This window comes from Podarcis gaigeae (assembly GCF_964106915.1).
Source record: "Podarcis gaigeae genome assembly, chromosome: 5".
In the NCBI taxonomy this organism is placed as follows: domain Eukaryota; kingdom Metazoa; phylum Chordata; class Lepidosauria; order Squamata; family Lacertidae; genus Podarcis; species Podarcis gaigeae.
Genome location: NC_139681.1, coordinates 38,801,916 through 38,829,627, shown reverse-complemented (window position 1 = coordinate 38,829,627; position 27,712 = coordinate 38,801,916). Strand labels below are relative to the sequence as shown.

Below are 27,712 nucleotides of genomic sequence, written 5' to 3'. Positions count from 1 at the left end.
GTCAGAATTTTAAAATATTCTAATATGGTTTGTTTTGTTTTAAAATTCTCTGCTGAGAGCACCCTCATCACCACATCTTCATTCATGCCAAAGCCAAGTTCCCCTTCTACTCATACAATCCTTACCCCATTTTAAAAGGAGGGAAATAGGGCAAGTTAGTTTCTCCTCAGAATCAAACATTGATCCCTAGTTCGTATTTCAGCAGCCACCCTGTCAGACCTGCTGGAGGTGGTGGCGGGCTGGGCCTTGGAGTTCCCAAACCTACTGGTTTTGGGAGACTTCAACGTCCATGCCAATGCCGCTCCCTCCTCACAGGCTCTGGATCTAGTGACTTCCATGGCAACACTAGGGCTCTCCCAGGTTGTTTTGGGCCCCACTCATCAAGCAGGCCACACGCTGGATCTGATCTTTGGGGCTGGCATAGATGTGATCATGCTCCCTGCTGTGGAAGTGCCATGGTCTGATCACTACGCTCTGAAAGCCAAGATAGACTTCCCGCTCCTCCCCGGCTCGGGTGGCGAACCTATTTGGGCTCGTCCGCGAAAACTGATGGATCCTGATAGATTCCGACAAGCCTTGCGGAACCCTGCTCCTCCTGGCGACTCATTAGATGACCTTGTTGAGGACTGGAATAACCGGCTCTTGGCAGCCATTGATGAGATCGCGCCTAAGCGCCCTCTGCGACCCCGTCGAAACCGGGCCCCTTGGTTTACTGAGGAGCTCCGGAAAATGAAGCAGGATCTCAGACGGCTAGAGCGAGTATGGCGACGGACTTGTGACGGAGCCTCAAGAACATCTTATAGGATGCTTATGAAAGCCTATGAAATGGCTACGAAAGCTGCTAAGAAATCTTACTTTGCAGCTTCCATTGCATCCGCTAGCTCTCACCCGGCACAACTTTTTAAAATAATTAGGTCAATAACGTCCTTAGGAGGACAACCAAATTTAAGCACAAATTTGACCCACAGCTGTGAGGCATTCACGAGTTTTTTTGCGGAGAAAGTCCTGTTGTTCTGCCGTGACCTCCCTGCCAATTTAGATACAGTGACTGAACTGGAGGCCCCTCGACTGACTTCAGGTCCAGTGTTGGACCATTTCGATCGGATACTCCCTACTGATGTGGATAGATTCCTCCAGGTTGGTAGGCCCACCACCTGCCTCCTTGATCCGTGCCCGTCTTGGCTGATTAGGGAGTGTCCAGATGTTGCGCCGACCCCCCTGGTTGAAATTATCAATTTGTCCCTTGACACGGGGACATTCCCAGGGGAACTGAAGGAAGCAGTGGTGTGTCCACTCTTAAAAAAACTTCATTAGATCCCTTAGACCTATCCAATTACCGCCCAGTTTCAAATCTTCCATACCTGGGTAAGGTAATTGAGAGAGCGGTTGCTGAACAGCTTGGTAGGTTTCTGGAGGAAACATCGGCATTAGATCCATTTCAGTCCGGTTTCCGTCCTGGTTTTGGGATGGAGACGGCTCTGGTTGCCCTAACAGATGATCTCCATAGACAACTGGATCGAGGCGGGTCAGGACTGCTGATCCTTTTAGATTTGTCAGCAGCCTTTGACATGGTCGATCATGATCTTCTGGACCACCGCCTCGCAGATGTGGGGATACAGGGCATAGCCCGTAACTGGTTGTGCTCTTTTATCTCTGGTCGGGGACAGAGGGTGGCACTAGGGAGGGGAATGTCGTCGTGCCACTCCTTGGTGTGTGGAGTGCCGCAGGGCGCAATTCTCTCCCCAATGCTTTTTAACATCTTTATGCGCCCCCTTGCCCAGATTATCCGGAGCTTTGGGCTGGGCTGTCACCAATATGCTGATGACACTCAGCTCTATCTGCTGATGGATGGCCACACTGACTCGGCCCCGAACACACTGACCAGATGCTTGGAAGCTGTGGCTGGATGGTTTCGTGGGAGCCGATTGAAACTAAATCCTTCGAAGACAGAGGTCCTATGGCTAGGTCGGGATGGCATGGGGATGAGGGACCAACTCCCTTCTCTTGCGGGGACCAATTAGTGCCATTGCCTTCCATTAAGAGTTTGGGTGTAATCCTTGACGCCTCCCTTTCCATGGAGGCGCAAGTTACAGCAACAGCCAAGGCGACATTTTTCCACCTTCGCCGCATCAAGCAGTTGGTCCCTTACCTCTCCCGCCCTGACCTGGCCACAGTGATCCATGCGACGGTCATCTCCAGGCTTGACTACTGTAATTCGCTCTATGCGGGGCTGCCCTTGAAGCTGTCCCAGAAACTCCAGCGGGTACAGAATGCTGCAGCGAGGCTCCTCACGGGGTCTCTGCCATGGGAGCATATTCACCCAGTGCTTTTCAAGCTGCACTGGCTCCCGGTGGAGCACAGGGTCAGATTTAAGGTGCTGATTTTGACCTTTAAAGCCCTTCACGGCCTAGGACCCTCGTACCTACGGGACCGCCTCTCCTGGTATGCCCCACGGAGAGCCTCAAGGTCCATAAATAACAACACCCTAGTGGTCCCAGGCCCTAAGGAAATTAGATTGGCTTCAACCAGAGCCAGGGCCTTTTCAACTCTGGCTCCGGCCTGGTGGAACGCTCTGCCTCATGAGACCAGGGCCCTGCAGGATCTGATTTCTTTCCGCAGGGCCTGTAAGACAGAGTTGTTCCGCCTGGCCTTTGGCTTGGAGCCAATTTGATTCCCTCCCTCTCTTTTTTTCCCCTTTCTTTTCCTTCTCCTCCTGCGGTGAGGCTACATTTTAATATTTTAATGTTCCATTATTTTAATGTTGTATTTTATTTTTGTTTTTAAGTTGTAATCATTCATCTTGTTTTTATTATTGCTTGTAAGCTGCCCTGAGCCTGGCCTTGGCTGGGGAGGGCGGGGTATAAATAAATTATTATTATTATTATTATTATTATTATTATTATTATTATTATTTTACTTCTCCCATTTAGCCACATTGATGGGGCTGCTCCACATCAGTTCGTGAATAGCGGCAAATACACCTGAGAGAATTTTGGAATAATTCCCAATTTGCATACTAGGTAATTAACATCGATCTGGTTCAGACACAGTTTTGCACTATACAAATGAAACTCAGGCTTATGTACACCTTTCACTTCTTTTTTCAATTAACCGTGGTTCATCATTAGGTCCAAACCTGAAACTGAACTATAATTTTGCGAAACAAATCAAGATCATAAGTAGTTTTAATTGAACTATGGTTTAGGCAAACAAGACAAGTCAGTTTGTCCAGGTTCAGATACAAATAACCATGGCTTTTTAAAAATGGAAGCAAAAGTCTCACTGTGGTCATACTTATGGGGGTGGCAGCAGGAGCTGACACAAACCAAAAGCCTGTTCACTAATGTTAGACTATATATTAAGACTGAATGAGGCTATTAAGAAGAAAAATCAGCTCGTGTGTTTTACCTATACACTGCCTTACGCCACGACATATCATTCACTTGTGATATTTTACTTCAATGCAGTACAGCTAGACTGCCTTCAACTATACAGAATTTAGTACTGTTATGCTGCAGCAATGGAACTTAAGCAAAATAAGGTTAATCGTTATTTGCAAGCTGAAACATCCCATACACAAACTGACTCACAACCCAGTCGAAAGAGCCATATACTCTTGCACATAATTTCGTTTACATTGGAGTATCTACATTTCAAATGAAAGGAGCTAACCAGCACATGGAAAGGGATGCACATAAAGAGTACATTAACACGCGTGATAAAGCTGCTTTGTGTGCTCACTAGAGCTCTCGTACATGGATCAGTTTGTTGGACCAGGGCATTAATCTATTATACAATCTCAAAGGAAAGACTTTTGAATGGTAAATTGTTCTGACATTTACTGAAGTTTAACATGATCAATATATGCTAAAGCAATATGCCAGTATAGCGGTCAAGATAACAGGACAGAGACAGCCATTTTTGCACAACAGTACAGTGGTGCCTCGCAAGACGAAATTAATTCGTTCCGCAAGTCTTTTCGTCTTGCGAGTTTTTCGTCTTGCGAAGCACGGTTTCCCATAGGAATGCATTAAAAATCAATTAATGCTTTCCTATGGAAACCGCCTTCAGACCAGGTCCGGGGACAGTCTGTCCCCCGACCTCTTCTGAAGGCCGGTGGGGGGCGACAGTCTTTGCTCCCCCCCCGCCTGCCTTCCCGGGACAGCGGAGACTTCTCCGCTGTCCCGGGGCGGTCTTAAAATGCTGGCGGGCGGCAGCGAACCCTTCGCTGCCGTCCCCCAGCATTTTAAAAGCCCCTGGGACAGCGGAGACTTCCCGGGGCGATTTTAAAATGCTGGCGGGCAGCAGCGCTGCCGCCCGCCAGCATTTTAAGATCACCCCAGACAGCGGAAAAGTCCTCCGCTGTCCCGGGGTTTTTAAAATGCTGGTGGGCGGCAGCGAAGGCTTCGCGGGCAGCAGCGCTGCCGCCCGCCAGCTTTTTAAGATCACCCCAGACAGCGGAGACTTCTCCGCTCCCGGGGCGATTTTAAAATGCTGGCGGGCGGCAGCGCTGCTGCCCGCGAAGCCTTCGCTGCCGCCCGCCAGCATTTTAAAAACCCCGGGAGCGGAGAAGTCTCCGCTGTCTGGGGTGATCTTAAAATGCTGGCGGGCGGCAGCGCTGCTGCCCGCGAAGCCTTCGCTGCCGCCCACCAGCATTTTAAAAACCCCGGGACAGCGGAGGACTTCTCCGCTGTCTGGGGTGATCTTAAAATGCTGGCGGGCGGCAGCGCTGCTGCCCGCCAGCATTTTAAAATCGCCCCGGGACAGTGGAGGAATTATCCGCTGTCCCGGGGCGATTTAAAAGCCCCCGGGAAGGCAGGCAGGCAGGGGGGACAAAGACTTTCGCCCCCCACCGGCCTTCAGAAGAGGTCCTGGACCTCTTCTGAAGGCGGGCGGGGGGCAAAAGTCTTTGTCCCCCCTGCCTGCCTTCCCGGGAGAGCGGAGAAACGCAGCGCTGCGTTTCTCCGCTCTCCCGGAAGGCAGGCAGGGGGGAGCAAAGACTTTTGCCCCCCGCCCGCCTTCAGAAGAGGTCCAGGACCTCTTCTGAAGGCCGGTGGGGGGCGAAAGTCTTTGCTCCCCCCCCCCGCCGCCTGCCTTCAAAAGCCATCCGGGATAGCGGGAAGCGCTTCCCTGCTATCCCGGACTGCTTTTAAAATGCTGGCGGTGGGGAGCAAAGCCTTTCGGCCCCTGCCGGCCTTCCTGGACCTCTTCTGAAGGCCGGAGGGGGGGGAAAGGCTTTGCTCCCCACCGCTAGCATTTAAAAGAGGTCCCCGGAGATTTCCCTATGGGCTTTCTTCTTGCGAAGCAAGCCCATAGGGAAATTCGTTTTGCGAAGCGCCTCCAAAACGGAAAACCCTTTCGTCTAGCGGGTTTTTCGTCTTGCGAGGCCTTCGTCTTGCGGGGCACCACTGTAGTTGACTTTCAGCTATATATATATATATTTTAAAAAGGTAGCATGTTGATTTACTTACTGGTTTGTCCTTGATAGTGGGACTTGATACACATAGATAAAGTTTCCCATCCTCTTCCAGACAGGCATCTATTAGAGCTTGCACAGAGCTTTCTTCCTGGAATAGCAGAAAGGCGTAACCTTGGAAGAGAACAAAATTACAAAACAGGAATAGAGTCAGAAAATATAAATTGTGGGGAAGCAATACATTTAGATACACAAATATTAAAATTAAAACATGGCATGGATTCTGTATGACAGATGTATCGTGGACACAGTTGATTCAAGGCACAATGTTGTTGTGGAAACAAGGCATACACAAAGATTCCAGACCCGAACAGGGTCAATTGTTTTGTTTACACCCGACCTCCTAAGGCATTATTTGCATGAAGGCTTAGGATGGGGTTTAATGATTGCTGTACTTGCATAAATTCACAAGCAGAAATGTTATGTTGGGGCATAAGTAAAGTGGGCCTGATAACTGTAGAAAGAAATGGGGTGGGTGTGTGCATGTGTGGGTGTGGGTGTGCGCGCACACACAGCAGATGCCCCTGCTCATTTTACTGGCCATCATCCTTGCACCACCCCTCTTGCTCAACTGCCACAGGCCCCACGCACTCGCCCATGCTACTGCACCTCTCCTCCCGCTTAACCCACTCACTGCAGCACAGCCAGCTTACTTGCCCACTCTGCCCTCCACTCGTTTACTCTCCCCACCATCTGCGAGTCTCCAAGGCTTTCCCTCACCCTGGAGCATGCACAGGTTGTCACCAGCATCACAATGAACTAGCATAAATACAGTACAGTGGTACCTCGGGTTAAGTACTTAATTCGTTCCGGAGATCCGTACTTAACCTGAAACTGTTCTTAACCTGAAGCACCGCTTTAGCTAATGGGGCCTCCTGCTGCTGCCGCGTCGCCGGAGCACGATTTCTGTTCTCATCCTGAAGCAAAGTTCTTAACCTGAAGCACTATTTCTGGGGTAGCGGAGTCTGTAACCTGAAGTGTATGTAACCTGAAGTGTATGTAACCCGACGTACCACTGTATAGATGTAGAGTGTGTGCGTGCAGGGTGTTGAACTGTTGCGCCTCACCACTTTTCTGCAACAGCAGAAAAGTCAGTAGCAGGAAGGGCTGGCTTGGTGTTAAAGTAACTCTTAAGTTGTGTGCACCAAAGCACTTGTATATGCAGCTGATTCAGCATTTTAGCACCCATACCCCCTGCAGTAAGTATTAAGAGTGACAGAAGACAGCAAGACACTTGCTGGTTTTCCTCCATTTGTATCTCACCATTAGATATGATCCTATGCAAACGATGAAATAGAACAGTTCATACCACTTCATAGGTAGAGGATCAGGCTAAAAGACAGACCACTCTCCATATATAAACAATAATTCTATGCTAAGCGAACATCTGAAAAGCCCTTGTTTTAAGTGTACCTATGAGATATCTTGGATCCATAGCTAAATATTAATATTTGAATTGACTCAAACAGATAAAGATAAATAAAAAAATAAGGTGCTTTTCTACTGGGAAATGGTAGATTGAATTTGCAAATTCAGGAAATCTTTCTAAACTGTTAACAGCTTATCAGCAATAGAACATATCACTTATAGATATAAAATTTGGTCTGTGCACAGGCACTGTTCAGAAATGTTTTACATAGAATTTCCTATTCAAGACAACTACTGTATTTGATCAGAATGGGGAGAACACATTTAAACTCTATGACCATAGCTATTCAGCAAAAATACATTTAAATTGCAGACATTTGACACTTTGCAAAGTGTGTTAAAACTGTTTTTCAAGCTTTATAATGTCACTGCAGTGGGTTACTCCCAATTCCACTGCTGTAAAATGATATTTATTGAGATGACATATAGGCCCCTCTTTATGAAAAACATGAGAAAAACATTTAGTATTTTATCCAAGCCATACCCAGAGTAAACCCAGGAAATCAGTGCATCTAAGTTAGTCCACATTTTTCAATTGGTCTACTTTGAATATAACTTACTTGAATACAGCCCTTAAGAAATGTAGGCAACTTTTTTTTTTAAATTAGTTACAATTAGCATAAATGGTCATTGCTCTAGAGTCAGGCATATTTTTTTAACTTTATAATTGTATGCTTTGAACACTAATAAAATTGTACTTCAAAATCCAAGGATGAAATGAAAAGTCAAAGAAGCTGATTTAAGAATACGAACCCAGAGGTACTTAAAAAAAAATCTGCAGAGTTTCATTTAAAGCATTGCTGTGCTGTGACTTGCTTTCCAAAAACATCAAAGGCATTAGCGCTAAAGAAATTGCAAAATAGAAGAGACTAATCTTACTTTAGCTACTGCAGAAGAGTGATATTGCATATTAGGCTATGAAGCTAGCTTCTTTAGGCAGTGGCAATGTACTGCAGTGCCAGCTGACTCATTCAACCAAGGAAATGGTGCATAAACATTTCAGATGAGGTAAAAAAAATAGTTTTACAGCTTGATTCCTATGTAGTGCCCTCCTGTCACAAAGCCACAGGAAAATTGCCACATAAAAGACATTATTCATTATTGCTATTGGACTTCTTCGTATTAAAGCTTTAAACTAATTTATGCAGCAGCAGCATCTCTGCATCACAAATACAGAAGCACACTGTAAAGAATGAAAGTTGATCTATAAAAGGATGAATCAACACGGAGAGAGCATAATTATTGCTAGGGATAAAGGAAATCTATTTTGCCTTAACACTCCATTGAAAACATGCAAGAAATTTGTGTCAACTGATCCATTTTCAATGAGCTTTGAAGAGCTGCCCCCAACACAAGCGGGGTCAGGGTAAAAGAGTTTCCTGTCCAGGACTGGCAGGATTGCTGACAAGTGTGCACTGGGGGAAGGAGGGCTGGAGTCTGACTCAGGAGAGGTGGTCAATGACATGTGCAGTACTGCACAGGCCAGGAGACAAGAGCTGGAAGCAAGGGACTTTTCAGAGCTGGAGGGTGGAGCACAGGATGTGTTGGAACAAGAGGAGGAAAAGGCAGGTCAGATAAGTAAAGAACTAGGTGCTTCCCCACCCTCTCCTGCACCACTGTCTCTCAGGAGGGGATTGAAAAGGGATTAGGAGAGGAAGCTTCCACGCAGCTGTAGCCTCTGTCATGCAGCCCATCAGGGAAGGTAGATAAACTGGTAGAGAGGGAGTGGTCTGCTATTGTGACAGCTGCTCCATAGAGTGTGTAGGTATCCAGAGCTGTAGAAGCTGTAGAATTACAGAGGGGATTAACCTCTGATGCTCAGAAAAAGCCAGAAACACCATAACCAGACACTGGAGAGACCTGTCAGGAGTAAGCATGGACCAATGGTACCAAATAGTATGGGAAACAGCCCTACTAGAAAAATTAACTAATAAACTGAAACTGACACGGGGACAAACAGAAGAAGACACCTTCACCCCGGTATGGCTCCCCTTTATCACATACACAGCCCAACAGGACAATGACAATAATCCACCAACAGCATACAAATCAATATGGCTAACTTGATCCAAAACACCCACCCACCTCACTCACACACGAAAACAAAGATCACCACAGCCAATCACAAACAAACAATCACATCCTAGGCCAACCCCAACCTCTCTCACTACCAAAGGAACACAAGTGAACAACACAAGCACGCTGACACCAAACTACACACATTAAGCATAATAGAAACACCGCTACCCGACCCCACCCCCATCCATCTCCCCTCCCTCCACCCTCCTTTCTTTCTTTTTTCTTCTCCCCCTAATGCCTCAACAAATGAAATGGATTTGTAAAAATGTTACACGGGGGGAAAAAATACGAGGCATTACACTTACACTGTAAAACAAGAAAACCCTTAATAAAATATATATATTTTTTAAAAAAAAGCCATTTACTATACCAGGAGACTGAGAAGTTGTCAGCTCCTGGCAACTCGGATGGGAGTCAGTGATTTAAGTGCCCAAAACCCAAATAAGAGCCCTAATGGGCGTAGGGTCTGCAAAAGCCTTCCTTTCTCTAATTATCTCTGAGACAGTTATAATTTATCACTGAGAGGGGTTTTCTATCTGGAATACCCCTCACATAGGGATGGCGAGACCGTTCTCGCATCCCTATCACCTGAACCAGTGCCTATCCACAACCTTACAAGTTGTGATGATTTGCTACACAGCAGGTGAAACCCAAATGGCAACAGCCAATCAGGGAAATTCCTGCCATGCCCCTGTCCCAACGACACATGACACACGATGGCATAGCAAGGTCAATCACAAAATGCCCTAAAAGTAGGGAGAGATGGGCGGGTGTTCCGAATGCACGAGCCGAAAGAGGAAGCTCTGGGTCACGTACATGGGTATATATGGTCCCTTGATCCATTTAGACTGCGCCTCATTGGCCAGATTGAACCCAACATTGAGGGACCTACCAATCGGGTGTTGTGGCTGACCAATCTTACCCACCCACAACACAGGTGGTCAGTCTCCAGGTCTCACCGCAACGTGTGCCCTCTTTTAGGGAGGACACAATTTATAGTAAGGTTTTGCAACTCTAAATTAATTGTCTAGTGGTCATGGTTCGCATCATTATTTGGGGAAAAATATGAAGTTTCAATACAAAACTTATTTTAAGTCAGTGCTTTAACCTAGCCATTTTTCTTGTTGATTTAAATCATTAATTTGAGTTGCCTTGATTTAAATCCAGTGCTTTTTTCTGGGGGGGACGCAGGGGTACGCATACCCCAAAACATTTTGTGAATCTAAGTTCAGCCTCATTGAGGGGCAGTATTTCAATATGAGTAGGAAAATGAGAGTACCCCTAAACATTTTTAAGGGAAAAAACCTGCTTAAATGAGTGCACCCAGCATTACAAAAAACTGTTATGGTTTGGTTATTCTTGGCAGGCCACTACATCTTTTTACGTAGAAATATCAATGCACACATATTCATATTACTGTTTTGATTACATTTTTCTCCTTAGCTTTATAAGGTAGCTCTTCTTTCAAAAAATCACATCAACTTTAAAGCATCAGACTAAACTGCTAGTACAGTCCATAACAATTTGCAACAAAATGTAGACTAGGGACATACTAAAAAGTTCAGGTGCTATATTCAATTTTAAAATGGTATTTGTCAAAGGCAAATGAATGAGCAAACAACAAGAAAGATTTCAATGAGGCAAGGATGAACTGCGTTACATTTAAGATAGTATGTAGTCTTTCATAGACAAGACAAGAAACAAACCTAAAGTACGATTTAGATTTGGCACTTGGTAGCAATAGGTGGAATAACTTCCAGGTAAGAAAATTACATTTCTATTTCTGTGAATGAAATACAAACAACCACTTCAGAAACCAGTTTAGCATTAACATAGTAAAATGAAGTTTTAGTTTTGTGTTCTAAAAGTGTAAAGAGATGACAGATAGAGCTATCATCCTATATATTATGCATGCACATACACACACACATTGATATACATGAACATTCAGGATGAAGCTGAGGGGACAAATACAATCATCTACTTCATATGTAACTGAAGTTGAGTTGTGTGGTTTTAAAGATCATATAATATGCAAATTGAAGGATACAGGCTTCTTCAAAACTCATTTTACCAATTCTGCATTTTTTAAAACAAAAAATTAAAGCTCTGAAGCTTTTTGTCATCCAATCTATTTATGATTTTTATTTAGACAGTGCCACTTGCATACCTGGCACATGAAGCAGGGAGAAAGGCGACAGCAGTAAAGAGGATTATGTTTCACAGCATGTGCATTTGAAGAGTTCAGCTGCAGGTTAGCCAGTGGGGAAACCCTGCAGCAATCACATTTATTGTGCCCATGCCTCTTAAGAGAACATTAGGAAAGAGCTTTGGTTATCCTATTCCATGACTCTGCTTTCTTCTAACTGATCAATCCAAATCTTTACTAAAACATACCTGACCAAGCTCTTATTTTATCATGCACTTATGCAAGTTACTTTTATTGGCTGGTACCATTTTTGATGTTTTCTGTGCTTGCTATTTAATGTACCCAATTATATTTTCAAATGTATTTTTATGTGATGAAGCATAGTGGCTAAGAGATTGAATTCTGTATCAGGGCACCCCTGCTTCAAATCTTGCTTCTGCTGTAAACTTTCTAACTGGCCTGAGGTAAGCAACCCTCTCTCATCAAACTTCTCCCCATCTGCAATATGGGGGATAAGGACAACAGAATAATGCATATAAAGCATTTTGAACACACTATAAGATGTTAAATAATACTATTAGGATTTTTACAGTATCTTCTATAGAGTCTCTTCTAGGAATAATTGTGAGAAACAAATTTTAAGTAACAGAACAGGCATTTCATAACTTAATAGGAAGCTTATGCACAAAATATTCAGAATTATCTCCATAACCACAAAATTCACTTTACTCAATTGTTTGCAACTAAATACTTTAATTTGAACAACTGCATCAACTAAGTTATACCTTTTATTAACTCTATAACCATATTTTTCTGTGTATGATGATTTTTTTTTTGCTTAAAAAATAGTCAAAAATTGGGGGGGTGTCTTATACATGGGTGGTGAATGCACAGGGGTTCGAGTTTGAGTTTTGGTGTGGGCGGCCCAAGTTTGAGTTTGGTCTCTGGCCCAATTTCTTAATTTTGGGATTAAAAAAAGGGGGTCATCTTATATATGGGAGTGCCTTATACACAGAAAAATACGGTACTTTGCCATTTGCCCTGGACATACTGTACTGTAATCCTTAGCAATATACAATACGCTCCAAGAATCTTCAAAACAACAAATGCTACTTCAGTTTCTCATAGAAGCAAAATCATGGATGGAACTAACACTCACATCACACAGTGCAGTGCCTCAGAATATGGAGAATGTAAAATGCTATGTGAAAGCCATTTTTTGAATGTCTCAGAGACCAGAAATAGCAATCTCTTGTTCAAATATAGGGACTCATCTTTAATTCCGAGAAGTCAGCTGTGTGAAAACACTTATGTTCTTAGCACTCTAAGACTCTATTTATTAACATAGTATGAAGATGGTTGGCGTTTGCAATTACAGCTTTTTGATTTAATATTTAATCCACAGCATTACTGTTTAATAAGCAGCACACTTAGCTTAGGATACAAACCATAAGAATACTTAAATGATTTGTAGTGATTGTTTAAATAACAGTAATTACATATACATTTGAGTGATGACTAAGGTATCATTTCCTAGTACCATAATTGGCTCAGGAGTAAAACATCTCAGAGTAACGGTGCTCAACAACAAGTTAGAGGTCTTTTGGTAAAATTAGTAGAATAGGAAGATACAGCATCTATGCAACTGCTTCCTAAGCATTGGATAGAGTAAAAACGAAGGCATTATGTCGGTAGTAGTGCCTGATGGTTTTTCCAAGAGTTTGTGTAGAAAAATAATAATGTACCTGAAAGATCACAAAGAAGAACAGGGTTGTGAAGTATCAATAAACTTTGTATTTCGGCAACATGCGACTTGACTGGTAAGTAAGGCTTAGAATTTGAATGACAGGAGAGCATTGGGGGAAGATCTGGGGATTTTGATTGTCTAGCTGGGTCAGATGTTATGTGGAAAAGAAAAGCAGAACTCATACGAGACACAAAACTCTGGTAAAATAAATTCAACTTGGAAGCAGGGTGGATCATCATCAAGCTACTTCAGTGAGAGGAAGGCAAGGTATTCAAAACAAACAAAGAGAAGTGGGATTCTTGATTCACACTGTTGCAAGGAGAGTTGGCCAGTATTTAATTCAGGAATGTGACTTAAATTAACTTAGTCAAAAAGTAGGGTGGAGAAAAGACAAAGAATGGCGGAAGGGGCTCCATAGCTTTGGCACCTTCAATCCCTGTGCCTCTTTAACACTAGCCAAGATGAGATTTCTTTTAGTCAAATCTTTGAGCTGTTTGTAGCTGTTGAATGCATTGTTGGCAGTTTTTCACAACTTGGTAGTAGAGAAAGCAGCTGATTCAATATGCATTACCTAAATCTGAAGACACCAAAGGAGTAGAGTTGTGCTTTTCAGTACAGGACCACTAACCCAAGGGAAAAGTTGTCAAATCTTTTGTATAGATTCTCTCTCCTTTACCTGACATCTCATGCAAAACTTCAACAACCTTGGATGTGAATTCCGAGTACTTGGAACCAAGAGGAGTGGTGATTCTGTTGATGTACACGGCAGACTTCCTGGCTAAGTTGATCTCATGTCTGCTGTTGAAATGTTGCTGTCCTGGGAGTAACAAACATCCTCTTCCCAGTGCAGCTCAGGTATTCCTTGCCACTACGTCAACTATTCCATTCTGACTTGCCCCAGTGGGGCTGCCAGGAGGGCTTCTGTCAACAACTGCCTTGGAACCGTCATTACCAAGAAGTGACGGAGGAGTTTCCCAACAATTACAGGGACATAATTGACTGAAGATGTACATACTCATCACATAAAAAGTGTGGGGCTGACAAAGCAATGGGAATAATAGGCTTTGTGGGTGGAAATTCCAGAAATACAACCAAAGACTTCCCTAATGTTGATCACTGCAAAATTAAGACAGGAATGGGAACATACAACTTTAGATGGCAAGCAGACCTTCAGTAGGATTCCAAGTCTTTAACCCAAAAAGCTGCTGGGTGACATGAAGAAGCTTTTCACCACTATGGCGCTACAGCCAATAAAAGGAGCAGTACTTGCCAAGTGTCTCTATGCCATCAAAACACAAAAGCTCCCCTTCACTTAAGAGAATTGGAATGTGACAATGCTGGTTGGATGGTTAAAGATTTGGTGGGTTACCTAGAAGATTCAAAATACACTTATAGAATAGGGGTGTGACACCCATGGTGTTGCACCACTACAGTTATAAGCCTGAGATAAAATATTTACAAGCCACAAGAAAACAAAATGCTGCAAAGGATACAGTAAAAAGTACTCTTGGCTAGTTGGCATAGATGTTGATCTCAGGAAACACTGGCAAGGTTATTTTGTAAGCATCCTGACAACCAGTGATGGGTGAGAAGAATGCTCAGGAGGAGTTAGAAACATGATAACAAAGACTGTCGACATAAGAATGTGAACATACCTGCAAAGGCACCAGCCTTTTGAACACAGAAGGAATGGTACTGCTGTTGTCAATTAAGTACCTGTTCCCAAGTTTACCTGACCAACAGAGTTTAATATATTCATGCTACAGGGTTTGTGCTGAAAGCTTTGACAGCTCAGAAGTCAGTTATAAATAATCTGGAACAGTTGTGACCGAGTGTTCTTTAGCACTTTCAGACAGACATTCAGGGCAACTGGCAGGGACTTTGAAAGCTGTTTCCCACATTAGAACCATGATAAAAATAGGAAAAGACTGTTTCCTTGTCTTCTGCTAAAATAGATCTTACTCAACAAGATTTTTACAAGCATGACAGAGCACTGATTTAGCTTCCTCAAAGGTAGTTTAAACTGCTTCCAACAGTAACAATTAAGGCCATTTGCAGTTCAGCAATAGGTATTTTTTAAAACTAAAGCAAGAGGAAACATGCTGGCTTGGCTCCATAGTTCCCATGTACTCATGGGATGCTTCTGCTGGAGGAAGAAGGGAAGTGATTTTTGCCAATTCCTTCTCCCCCTGCTCCTTCAGACCCCCGTCTCTTCTGAAAATCTTCCCTATAGGGATGCAGAAATCTGTGGAATAGTGAAACAGATGCCACAGAGGGAGGGAAACAGGCAATAATAAACCCCACCATTCCCCCAGGGAGGAGTCTCTCCTGGACTACAATTCTTTATGTGAGCTCAAAAGGCAACTCTGAAACCCACACACTATTACGAGTCACCTGGTGAAGCAGAAACTGGTTTTACCCTAGGCCTGTATGATAAAATAAAAATAAAATCATAGCCTTCTACAAATGTTTTTTGGGGAAAAGGCATCTTTAAACTTTGCAATCAAACTGGCAGATTAACTGATTCATTTTGGTTTTCTCATCAACATGTTTATATTGCATATCCATTGCGTCATTTTTTGCTATAGTTAAAAATCATTTTGGAAAAATACAGTTGTTTTTAACATAAACAATTATCAAGTAGATGATCCTCCAGTGATCTGCCCAATAGTTTGAATAGGAATCATGAATCTTATTAGTCAGCATGCTCTCAAAAATATTACTGCTAGAGATGCTTCACTTACTATTGATCAACTCAGCTCAACCCAGCTAGAGAAGAGGAAATGTACATTCACAGCCCAAAATACGGCCTATTGAAGTGGCATACACTTTTCTAGGCTAATCATCAGGGGTGATGGAAAATGTAGTCCAGCAACATCTGGAAGGCACCACACTGGCTACTCCTGTCCTACACAGTATGCCTGTGACTATGAAGTCTTGTATGGACTAGCATTGCAACAACTTTAAGCTCTTTTAAACAATCCAAATGCTGGACACTCATGCAAATGGTTATGAATTTATGTCCTACAATACTAGCAAACACAAAGATATTGCATCTAGCATATGGTTAGAGTGACCCTGTGTACATGCTCAAGAGAGATATTAAAGAACATTGAAAAGCCAAGAGAAAAAGCCAAGAACCACATATGTCTTTAGAGAAAGAGAAGAAGAAAGAAACTATTCACATACAAAGCCTCATGTGCTGAAATTCTAAATTCATTTCTAAAAAAATACTGTTAAAAGGACATCCTTTTTGTGTTTATTCCATATTCTACCATCAGAAGCAGCTTAATTTAAAACTACTTCAAGCACTTAAAAACGTATACTTAAAAATAACATTCACACACAGAAGGAACATTTACATGCACCAGAAGGCTTATATTAACCCAATTACCTTTAGGTGGAAAATAGGACTTGCTTTCAGCTTTATGAGGCCAGTCTACTACAAGAGGTCCAAACCTACGAAAGCTGGCAGTGATTTCATCTATATAAAAAAAAGTTGTGAAGACCTTTAGAAAGGGAACTTAAAGGAAAATGACAATAATTCCCTTCCCCTCCCCTCACTGCACATTACTATTTCATAGTACCTTCATCAATGTCAGGAGGCAGACCTCCAACAAACACCTTCCTAGAATAACGTTCCACTCTTTCACCATTTTGACAGCGGGTTGGAGAGCTAAGACCCGATGATAAAGACTGGTCACCATGACTGTCATCTAAGAAGCCATCTTCGAAAGGAAAGAGTGAAGAACGACCTGCAAAAAATGTTGTAGTGTATTAGAAGTCAGAACATTACACTTTTCTGGAAAGACATATTCAATGAACAAACTAAGAGTGTTTTAAAATGTTTCAGTTCTTGTTTCCCCTCAATCGGTTTTAAAATCCCTTCTCTCATGCTAGGCTATCACTGTTGTAGCCAGAGGTAAGTGAATTCTATATTGCAGATGAGTACAAAAATTTCTCTTGCCTACCTCTACCACATATTACAGCATGACATGAACAGTGGTACTCAGATCACTAACCAACAATACACTGTTACTCTAGATGAGTGTCTACAAGTGTCAAATTGATGATGTAAGACACCTGTGTCAAATATAGGTGGGTTCAAATGCTGTGAATAATAATTATATGATCACCATGCATCATGAGGGACAAGTTGAGGTTTGTTTCAGCACTTCTGTTGGGATTCTGTCCTTTCCTGGGGCTTTACCACATGCCTTGGAGTTGATGGCGTAGACAAATGCCAACCAACCAACCAACCACCACACAATTTTTAAAATATGTACTTGATCCTCCAACCATACATGTGAATAAGTGTCATTTCTGATATCAATATATGTCAAGCATGTTACCAGCAATGACCGGTTTGAACATGTGCAGATAAGGGTAATGTTGGGACCCCCTTACTCATTCATCCAGATGCACACAATACACACAGTGGTCAAGTGAGTTCAGAAATTAATTTTGGCTAGCTTGGAAAGAGGAGATAAAAAATGATAAAGTAGCACATTCTGTTTGTAGATCACAAAATTTATCTGTAGCCATTTTCATGTTTTATAGCATTGATTAGAATGTAGGTCTGCAGGTAGGATTTTGTAAATGTTAATGTATTTTGTCCAGCATCTATGTTTTAGTTGCCTAGGAAATTATTATTATTATTGTAATAAAAATCAAGCACAGATTAATCTCTTATTCTGTCACCTGGAATGTTCATAATAATTATAATGGGCAATATACTATAAATGTAGGAAACTAAAAAGTTTTGAAAGGGCCAGTTGTATTAAACACCTGAACAATTTTAAACATATGGGGGAACACTCCGTGCTAAGGTGCTTGCTTTGAAGAAATGCTGGATGCATAAGAAAATTTCATCTTAAAATGTAAAGACCAAAGTGGAAGCAAGAGCAAGTCCTAATTAATGTAAGTAGCCAATATAGTATGATCGCATCTTACGCACAATTAACTTGCATGATTTTTACTTTGCACAGTTGAAAGCCGTCTGTTTGAAAGCCCACAAATTAATTGCATGCAAGGTGGAGAGCTTAAAAGGTCATTTTGTAACTTGGTTTTCAGACTTGCTTATTGGGCTCTGGGATGCTCTCTGCCTTGCTTGGAAGGTAAGGATGGTCCTATGGGAGCAGTTCAGGTATACATGTTTTTGTGTATACACACCACTGCAGAACATAACACCCTTGCAAGATCCAATCATACTGTAATTCCTATTTTGGATACACTCAAAAACTATGGGTTGGATCGCAAGATAAAAACTTAAGTGCATGGAAGGAATGTTTTGCATGCCCGCCCTCCTCTCCTCAAATACCCATCTGTGCCCCACTCCAGAGTCACTCCAGAGGATCAGAGGGCCTTCCTAAACAATGTAGGAAGGGGTGTGGATGGGGTGTGCTAAGGGAGTAGAGGACTGCCCCAAATCAGGCAGAGGTCTACTCAATTCCTCACCTCCTGCAGTGCCCCCAATACCACATGCCAAAACCTCTGAAAAAGATTTTTGGGAGGTTCAGGTGGCTGTAAGGAACATAACATTTTCCTTCTGTAAACTTCCTAGGTTAAATTAACTTATCTTTGGATCCAAGTCCATGTTGGAAAACATTTTCATCAATAATTAGTTTCTTCAGTCTATCCCTGTTCATGTGTCAGCGCTGCTCGGTGAAATTTTATCTTGACAAGGAACCTTGTTAGAAAGAATGCTGGTCATCTCAGCTTTCACTTTAAAATGTTACGCTAGTTCAGAATTGTAGAGATAGTCTTAACGCTGTGGGTCTCTTTAGATTTTTGTTTATTTAAGGTATTTGTATCCATTTCTATCAAAAATTAATCAAGACAGTTAAAATAATAAATACCAGCTAAACAATTTTATAAGCAACAAAAATCATTTAAGTTGCTTTAAAATCCAGTAGGGCAAAAGTTGTAAATGTTTCGAAGCAGCAGCACCCAAAAACACTCTAAATACATTTCGCTATTCCATAGACTTGGTGCCAAAATAGAAAGCATCTTGCTTCATGCGTGCCCATTGTTATCCAATAAGCATTCATGGTACTGATGCATCAGCAATCCCCAAAGCAAGACAACTGCAACATCTATTCCATGAAAATGTCAACCTACAAACTTTTTTCATTCTTAATAAACCTGTTTTATTATCATTTTAAATATAATTTCCCAAAGTTTCATGATCTGGAAACAGTTTTTCAAAATGGAATTTTACATGTGAGTAAAATAACAACAGAAGTTCGACGTGCAAGATGACTCAAAATTTCTCTATTATTTTCTCTAAAATTCAGTAAAAGAAAATAGAGAATAGGATAATGACTCTATAATGCGTTGATTGTTTGGCTTTCTCATTTGGTGAACTGAAATGCCTATGTTCTTGTGTTCCCTCTTAATTAGATAATGGTGTTGGGAACAGTTATCCTGCATTCACAACTCTAATTTTAAAAGTGAAACAATTCAATATTTAGTTAAGGACAGAAATGAAAAGGACAGAAAAGTGTAACATGCATGCAGAACAATAGCAACGAAATATAAGTAGAAAAGGGGAGGTCTCTCAGATCTAATATTCCCCTCCAGCCTCAAGCACCATCATGTAACCCTGCCTAGAAATGATGGAAAAAGCCAGGTATCCACTGCAGTAAGAGTCAAAAAAAGGAGGCAGATACAAAAATAAGAAAACTTCCCTATTCAAGTTAGAATATGAACTATGAGAATATTCCTTCTAGTAGTTTTGATTACCATAGCTAACAAACTCTGCTTAGCTGGGGGTGGGGGATCCAGTTGCTAATGTGTTCCCTGCTCCACATAGTTTTCTTCAGTGCTTATATTTCAAAGACAGATAGTATTTGTGCCTTTTAAAATAGAAGGTTGCACATGAGACTAAGATATTTTTGACTCTAGCCCTTAGTATATTAACAGTGCATTGCTATACATGTCTACTAAGAAATATTTTAACGGGACTTATGATTTTAATGGAACTTACTTACAACTAAGTGTTTAGGATTGCAGCCATGTCTTGGCTGATATGGAAATCTGAGAAGCATGAAATCCTGTAGGCCCTCACTGGTCAGCCAGCCAGTGGCACATCGTTGGAATGATTGGCAGATACAGTGTTTGGCCATATTATTCAAGTCTGGAAATGGTGACTGAGTAGACTGGTTACAGACAGAGAGCATGGCAATATTTTGGGAGGGAGCGGGGAGGTTGATACCTGTAACAACATTTCTTGAAGTGGGCATCTGTGCTATCAAACAGGCCTATGCAAATCAACATTTGTGACTTTCTTTTCATCATGAAGTATCCAAGCACAAAAGTACAGCCTATGGTCCCTTAAGCATGTACCCCAAGGACGGCCCTTGGTTTTGGGGATCATTGGTCATGCTGGCTGGGGATGGTGGGACTCCAACAACATTTGGAGGGTCACAAAGTTATTTATCTATGCTCTAGGTCATGGGTAGGCAAACTAAGGCCTGGGGGCCAGATCCGGCCCAATCGCCTTCTAAATCCGGCCGGCAGACGGTCTGAGAATCAGAGTGTTTTTACACAAGTAGAATGTGTGCTTTTATTTAAAATGCACCTCTGGGGTATTTGTGGGGCATAGGAATTCATTCATTCCCCTCCCCAAAAATATAGTCCGGCCCCCCACAAGGTCTGAGGGACAGTGGACCAGCCCCCTGCTAAAAGGGTTTGCTGACCCCTGCTCTAGGTGCTGAAGTTTGCTGTATGCAAACACAGAAGCCGTATGTGGGATTCCACAGAAACCAGTAAGAATAACGTTCTCCTTTAAAGGGCCACAGTAGCTTGCCATCCCCCCCATCTCTCTCTCTCTCTCTCTCTCTCCTAGGAAACTTCAAGACTAACATGCTAATTTCAGCAGCAACCTTTCAGTTTTAAAATGAGAAGCCTTGTCTTTTTAAAAAACAACTCAGCATAACTTTAAACTAAAGCTGCTCCTTCAACAATGTAATAAAACATACTGCATCACTGAAAAACCATCAAGGCAGAATATGTGCATGTGTTAAATTACTCAAGTTAAGTTTCAAGTATTAAATAATAACTTTAAAAATTGGCAGCAAAACAATGATTTGTGATAACCATAAGCAATTAGAAATCTGTATTGCATTGCAGAAACAGAATCTGATACAGGAAAGCTGTACAGAGCATTACAGACTTGGGGGTGGCATGATAAAATAATAATTACCCACAGTATATACACATATTATTATGGTCTATCATAGTCTCTGATGAAAACTGAAATGGGTCATAGCTTTATGAGCTGTGCCTGGGGAAAAGTAAAAACCTCCAGAAGCTCCCAAAAGTGCAGAAACAGTGGTACAATACATGTATACTCTGGTGTGCCTCTTCTAGGCAAATGTTTGATATTTTTTATCAGCATTTATAATCTTACATGCTTAAAAGCAACAGATTTTTTTTTTAAAAAATAGAAAATTGAACACTTCAATTTTTCATTTTTTTGTTAAAGCATTTGAGATCATAGATGTTGATCCACACCTGTTCACATAGATCTTTGAAAATAGTTAAACTTTTTTTGCCATTAGTAATATATCAACATTTCATGAATATTTTACTTTGGACAGTTCAGCAGCTACTGTCTACCACTACAGCACTGTGTTTTTTAAGAGAAACAAACAAAATCTCTCTCCTTTCAAAACACTTCTCCACTATGTTCATATAACTATAAAGCTATATATCCAGTATTGGGACTAGTGCCACTATGGCAGCAAGGGGAAGACACTCCTGTTGCCCCACAGAAATAACCAGCTGTACATAGCCTCAATTTGCTGTTCCCATCACCATATTCAGTAAAATTTAAAATATTTTTTTTACCTCGTCTCCGCCCATAGCTCCTGGCTGCATGTAAATACAGAAAAATATAGTGGGTATTGGCATAACAGTAATTACTATATATATTGTTTTCTGCAAAATTCGGCTTTTGAAGTAGAAAGTAGTTTAAGTAATTCAAACAGTCCTAGGGTTAGTGACTGAGAGAAGCACTGTCTGGGCAACACGTTTCCCCAATGGCAAAGAATCTGTAGTAGGTGTCTAAAGGATGTAGACATTTATCCAGATGCCTATCTTGAATGATTTTTATGTAGAAAGCATTTTTAAAAGAGTTCCTCACAGAACTCAGTAGAAATAAATATATACAGCCCTGAAAACTCAGCAATGTGCATTGTCAAAACATAACCACCCATCAGTATCTGTTTAAATGGCTAGACACAGAACGAAAAGTTGTGTGTGCGCGCTTATTTGTATTTCCCAGCAACACTAATCTTCAGTATTCATCTCAGATCTTGGCGAAATAATGTCAGTGAAGAAGCTCACTAGAAAACTCTAATTCTTACAAAAATGCTGAACGTATTTTTTATTTTATTTTTTAAATTACAGCTCCCAAAGTGGGGTTTGATTGTTTTTTACAAACCTTGACAAAACTGAGCCATGATAATAGTACATGGGTTACTAAATGTAGTAGAAGAAACAGCAGAAGGGTGCTTATCTGATTGAGGCAGACAACTGAAACAAGCCATTTGGTAAATGAAGCTCTGAGTTAATTAAATGGGTTAGTGTGAATTTCTATACATTGCTTTATGCAGCTGAATCTTTATGAAGCTCCCACAATACTACCTGACATAGCATCTCTGCATTTTAGTCACACATGCTATTCCTAGAAATGCAGGGTCTATTATCACACTGAGAACAGCAAATGGATATGGTTTTCATTTTCTGATTGCTGCCTTCCTGCTGCAGCAATCTCTGAATTTTGTATTCTCCTTGTATTTCTCTTCTATCACAGAGAAAAATGCAGGCAGGCTGGGTAGGTGGGGGGATACTGTCCAAAGGTGTTTTTATATTTACGGAGGGGGGCATGATTTAAACACAGAACTTTATGGAATTCAGCCAGACAGTCCTTTCTATAAAGCTAGCTTAATGGACATCCCAATCTACGTGGCAACCAGAAAGCACTTCCCAAATAAAAATAGTGAATAGCTCATGACTGCAAGACGAACATTTTTTGCATTGTAGGTGAAGAAGATTTGACTCTTCTAGCCAATATGTAGCTCATTTTCACATTCACACAACATAAACTTAACAGAATTCAAATAGTTGTAAGCCAAGTGACCCACATTCAGAAAGGAGGCCAAATGAATCAAATGGCTTAATTTAATCATGGCAATAGGATTTCTTGGAGTATGACTTACTCTGTTTATTTTTAAAATAGGTATGTTCTGCTGTTTCAGCTATGGACTGCATAACCCTTGGTGGAAAGGGTGTGTAGGCAGTGGGCTGTGTAAGAACTAAACTGGCAAGAAAATTTTATCCCTCTTGTCCTTTAATAAGGTCAAGAAGCTTACAGCAAACAGAATAGAGATAATGCAATTTAAATATAATAAATATTTTGGAAACAGCAATAAAAAAGCAATAGCAACAAAACATAGCAGCAGTAAATGAACATTAATAATCAGGCAGTGATTTCGAACATTAATCAGGTCAGTGATCGCTTTCAGTGGGGTGACTGGAGTGCATGGAAGGGAACATATAAAAAGAGAGGTGTCCTTAAGGTACTCCAGTTCTGAGCAGGGGTTTAAAAGAAAAGCCCACAGAGTTGCGCCCAAAGACCGCACAAGATTGGAGTATGGTCTCATAAGCCCACAGTCTTCCTAGAAACTAATGAGATAGTATGCTGAGGATACTCAGCTCTGATAATATTTCAGCCTGGAACGCCACATGACTTCACTCAGAGATTTCATGTAGCTATTGAGAAACAGGGCAGGGTTGCAGTTTGGGAGGGACGGACATACTTCACAGCCTCAACTTTTGGAATGCAGAACTGGCATTCATTCACATGTCTTAAATATGCCATTTAATCTATGTTCTATATATGAAATTTTAGGATACTTAACGCATCTATTAGAGCCAAACAAACATCTGAAAGCTTGGATTCAATGTGCAGAAACTGAAGCTAAACAATTGGTCCTGCTGTGCTAAGCTAGTTCAGATCCAGAAATCTGGACACAAGATTTTACCAACATAGATGTGAAAGAGAAAATTATTTATCTTAAGTGTAACTGCCTGGAAAAATTTCAAAGTATTTGGCAAAGATTCCTTGAGTTTTTCCAAAGTCTTAGATTTCTTAAGAAAACTTCATGCGATTTAATGTTTGCATAAATATGGGGTGGGGCAGGTTATGTAACTTTTCTTTTAATGTGTTATTTCTTTTGTTTCACTGATCATTGTTCCCCTTGGCAAGGGATGGGATGAGGGAGGGAGGAAATTATAGCTAGTTTTGAAATGCTTTTATTTATCACATTTCTTTTTGCTTTAGGTGCCAACTTAAAAAAAAAAGGACTGAAAGAAGTTTGAATCCTGTGGCATCCAATTAACGAAAGGGCCAAGAGGCAGAGCAACAGATTCCCACCATCACCTTCTGGCATTTGCCTCCAGAACCAGCCTAATGCTACATTATCAGTCATCATTCAGAAACACCAGCTTTTAAAAATTAAATGCAATTTTAAAAACCCCACGAAAGCCACAATAATATTTAAGAAATTTTATAAACCATTTAATCAAAAAAATATGATATGTTAGTAAAACGTTTCCATGGAACTAGGGAAGGAAGGACAAAAATTCTTGGATAATGAAAATGCTAATTAATCTCAGTCAACTAAATACTATCAATCAAAAATATATTTCAACCCATTCCTCCTTTTGTCTACTAGAATAGGATCAGAATAGAAGCAAGAAGCAAGTTGGCAAGTCACTGCATGGCAAAAGTGCACAAACCACAGCTAAATCTAATACTTTGGTTTGAAGTAACTTCCTATGAAAAAATCAACTGACTGCTGTGGATAACATGTCTTACGTTTGTTAATAGCTGATTTTTCCAGAGTCTAACTTCCAGTTATACTGGAAAAGTCAACTACACTAAAAGCCAACTTTTTCAACATTTATCTTGCTCCTAATGAAGCCCAAACAGTAGCCAAGGTTTGTTCTATGGATTACCACTTGCGGTTTGTCTAGGGGAGATAAACCACAAGCCTAGATTCAGACATAATGCTAAGCCAAACCATGCATTAACTCGCAGCAGGGCAGCAGCAGGACCAGAGGAGCAAAGCAGCTGCAATCTCTCTGAGATCCAGCATGTTTGCTCATTTGTGCTAAGCCTTGGTTTGGCTTAGCAATACATGTTAACCAGATTTGTGTGTAGTTACAGAACACATTCATGTTACTAAAATATATCCTGCAATAGAGATTTTGTATATTAGTGTGACTCTGTTCTCAAATGATGAGGTCAGCCTCCAAGGGCCTCATTCCCTGAAACATGTCTAGCATTGGATTCTGAAGTAGGTTTAAGCACAAACGGATCAGTTTTGAAAACCTAATATTTACTCTCACAATGGAACTTAGTTAAAATGATAGAACATTTAATATGTGGCCTGTGACTACAACAGGGTGATACTGGTTCTATTAGGTAACCTTTAGGCAGAACATTAGAGAGACATCTCTTGGATACTATTTTGCTACTGTCCCTGTTTACAGTGGGGAATTACCTCAGAACTATGTTAAGACACAGGTGGCGCTGTGGGTTAAACCAGAGAGCCTAGGGCTTGCCGATCAGAAGATCAGCAGTTCGAATCCCCACGATGGGGTGAGCTCCCGTTGCTTGGTCCTTGCTCCTGCCAACCTAGCAGTTCGAAAGCACATCAAAGTGCAAGTAGATAAATAGGTACCGCTCTGGCAGGTAGGTAAATGGCATTTTCGTGCGCTGCTCTGGTTCGCCAGAAGTGGCTTAGTCATGGTGGCCACATGACCCAGAAGCTGTACACCGGCTCCCTTGGCCAATAAAGCGAAATGAGTGCCACAACCCCAGTGTCGTCCGCGACTGGACCTAATGGTCAGGGGTCCCTTTGCCTTTTTATGTTAAGACAGAGATAGTCAATGTGATGTTGAACTACAGCTCCCAGCAACCCTGACAACTTGGCATTCTGGCTATGGTAGTGCCACAACATCTAGACATACCACAAAAGCTATACCACAAAAGCTACCCGCTAAGCAAGGGAAGAGGAAGGCCAGAAGGAATTTAATCATCAGCCATGTTTTTCCTTTAGTCACTGAAAACCATCATGCTGCAATATTCTGGTGTGAATAAACGTGTGCCCTTGAGCATATGCAGAATGCCCTTCACTAACCAATAAACAAGTATTGTAAAGCTACTGTTTTTGCCTTCCCAACATATGGTATTAGAGTCCTGCTTACTGAACACAATGCATTACCTGGAAATTTTTCATTCGGCAAGCCTTCGCATAACATATCCACAATTTCTATTATTTCCTATGGAAATATTTCTAAAGCGGGATTTGTCCGCTCTTGTCCCCCCACCCCCAGGGGTTTGTTCCTGAAATGGCTGCAGCCAATCAGCAAAAGAGAGATAAAGTTTTTTATATACAGTATAAAAAAAAACCTGATTTGTCCAATCTCTCCTGCTCTCTGATTTGTCTGATCTTGCTCCCCTCTTCCTCTCTCCATGGTTTCTTCTGGAAAGTGGCTGCTGCCAACCAACAAAGCATGAACAAACAAGGGAATAAGGAAGGAATTCAGCTGTTCGGATAAGTGAACCTGCTGAGTAAGATTTGGGCATAATCCTTTAAGTGTGGATAACTGATCTTTCAGATAGCAAGCGTGCAGATAGTGGGACCTGCATATACTGGACTAAGTGAATGAGGTGACATAGTAGAAAGACACTCCTATGCCTCACATAGAATCATAAAACTGTAGAGTTGGAAGGGACCCTGAGGGTTATTGAGTCATCCTCCCCTACAAAGCAGAAATCTCAACTAAAGCATCCATGACAAACAGTCATCTAACTTCTGCTTAAAAACCTCCAGGGAAGGACAGGGAACATAGCTGTCAATGTTTCCCTTTTTTAAAAGGGAAATTCCCTTATTATGAATAGGATTCCTCGCAAGAAAAGGGAAAAGTTGACAGCTACGACAGGGAGTTCATTCCACAGTCCCGTACTACTAGTTTTGGGAGAGGTTTTTAAGTTGGGGTTACCAGCATGGCGTCCATGGGCACAACAACACCCATGCAGACTTCCTCTGGCACTTGCAAAGCCTCTGAGCCCTCTCCCACTCAGAGCCCCATTTGTCATGAGATGGCAAAGGTGACTATCCCCCTCCCCATGTTTGAAAAGTACAAGAAAATGAAGGAGCATTGTTCTTAATTATAATGTTTTGCATGCAGCCTTTCAGCAAGTTATGCTCAAAGTGATGATGATGCCAGAACAATGGGCACTTCTACTTCGTCTGTTAGCTCTATTTGCTTTTCAAGAATCAGATGAGCAACAGAATAGAAAGTGGAATGACTGAGAAAGGATAAAGTATAAAGGGGGACAATTTGGAAAACTGGGAGCAGGAAAATGGTGCTCCGCAGGAGTCAGAGAAAGAGAGGTGAGACATGCATAAGAGATTCAGCAAAACATCCTCTCAAAGCTGCATTTTTATTTTACACACCACCAATAATTACCATCAAATCTCAAATCACATCCATCTCCACTGATTGCATTGTCAAAAATCACAGATCTGTTATTTCCAGCACTGCCATGGGAACATGTATATAAGGCACAGATTATTATGGATCCTTGTGATTTTATAAGGGATCTCCACAAAATCAGCATCTGATCAAATATTACCTCTGTGTCCATAGATGTGTTCTGTTATTTGTTTCACATTATAGTAGCAGTAGAGACTGATTAAATGTACATAGACTTTTCATCTATTTTTCCTTTCTCTTCACTGTATCCAAAAGA

At 41.5% G+C, this 27,712-nt stretch overlaps 1 protein-coding gene and 1 long non-coding RNA gene across 17 annotated transcripts in view; one reads left to right on the top strand and one right to left on the bottom strand.

The window, feature by feature from the left end:
* CPEB3 (cytoplasmic polyadenylation element binding protein 3) overlaps window positions 1-27,712 on the bottom strand; it is a 76,595-nt gene that overhangs the window by 8,110 nt on the left and 40,773 nt on the right. For 9 of the 16 annotated variants that reach the window (XM_083740901.1, XM_083740890.1, XM_083740893.1 and 6 more), the window contains 3 exons: window positions 16,467-16,634; window positions 16,274-16,363; window positions 5,472-5,590 (listed from right to left, as the gene is read on the bottom strand). In XM_083740901.1, coding sequence (XP_083597027.1) covers window positions 5,472-5,590; window positions 16,274-16,363; window positions 16,467-16,634 — 377 coding nt within the window. Of the gene's footprint in view, window positions 1-5,471; window positions 5,591-16,273; window positions 16,364-16,466; window positions 16,635-21,732; window positions 21,757-27,712 lie in introns of all 16 variants that reach the window. The other 7 variants (XM_083740899.1, XM_083740903.1, XM_083740900.1 and 4 more) reach the window with 1 other exon arrangement.
* On the top strand, window positions 6,497-17,061 carry LOC310845650. Its single transcript, XR_014564883.1, has 3 exons — window positions 6,497-8,731; window positions 9,341-9,400; window positions 9,850-17,061. It is a non-coding gene; the product is annotated as an uncharacterized lncRNA (long non-coding RNA).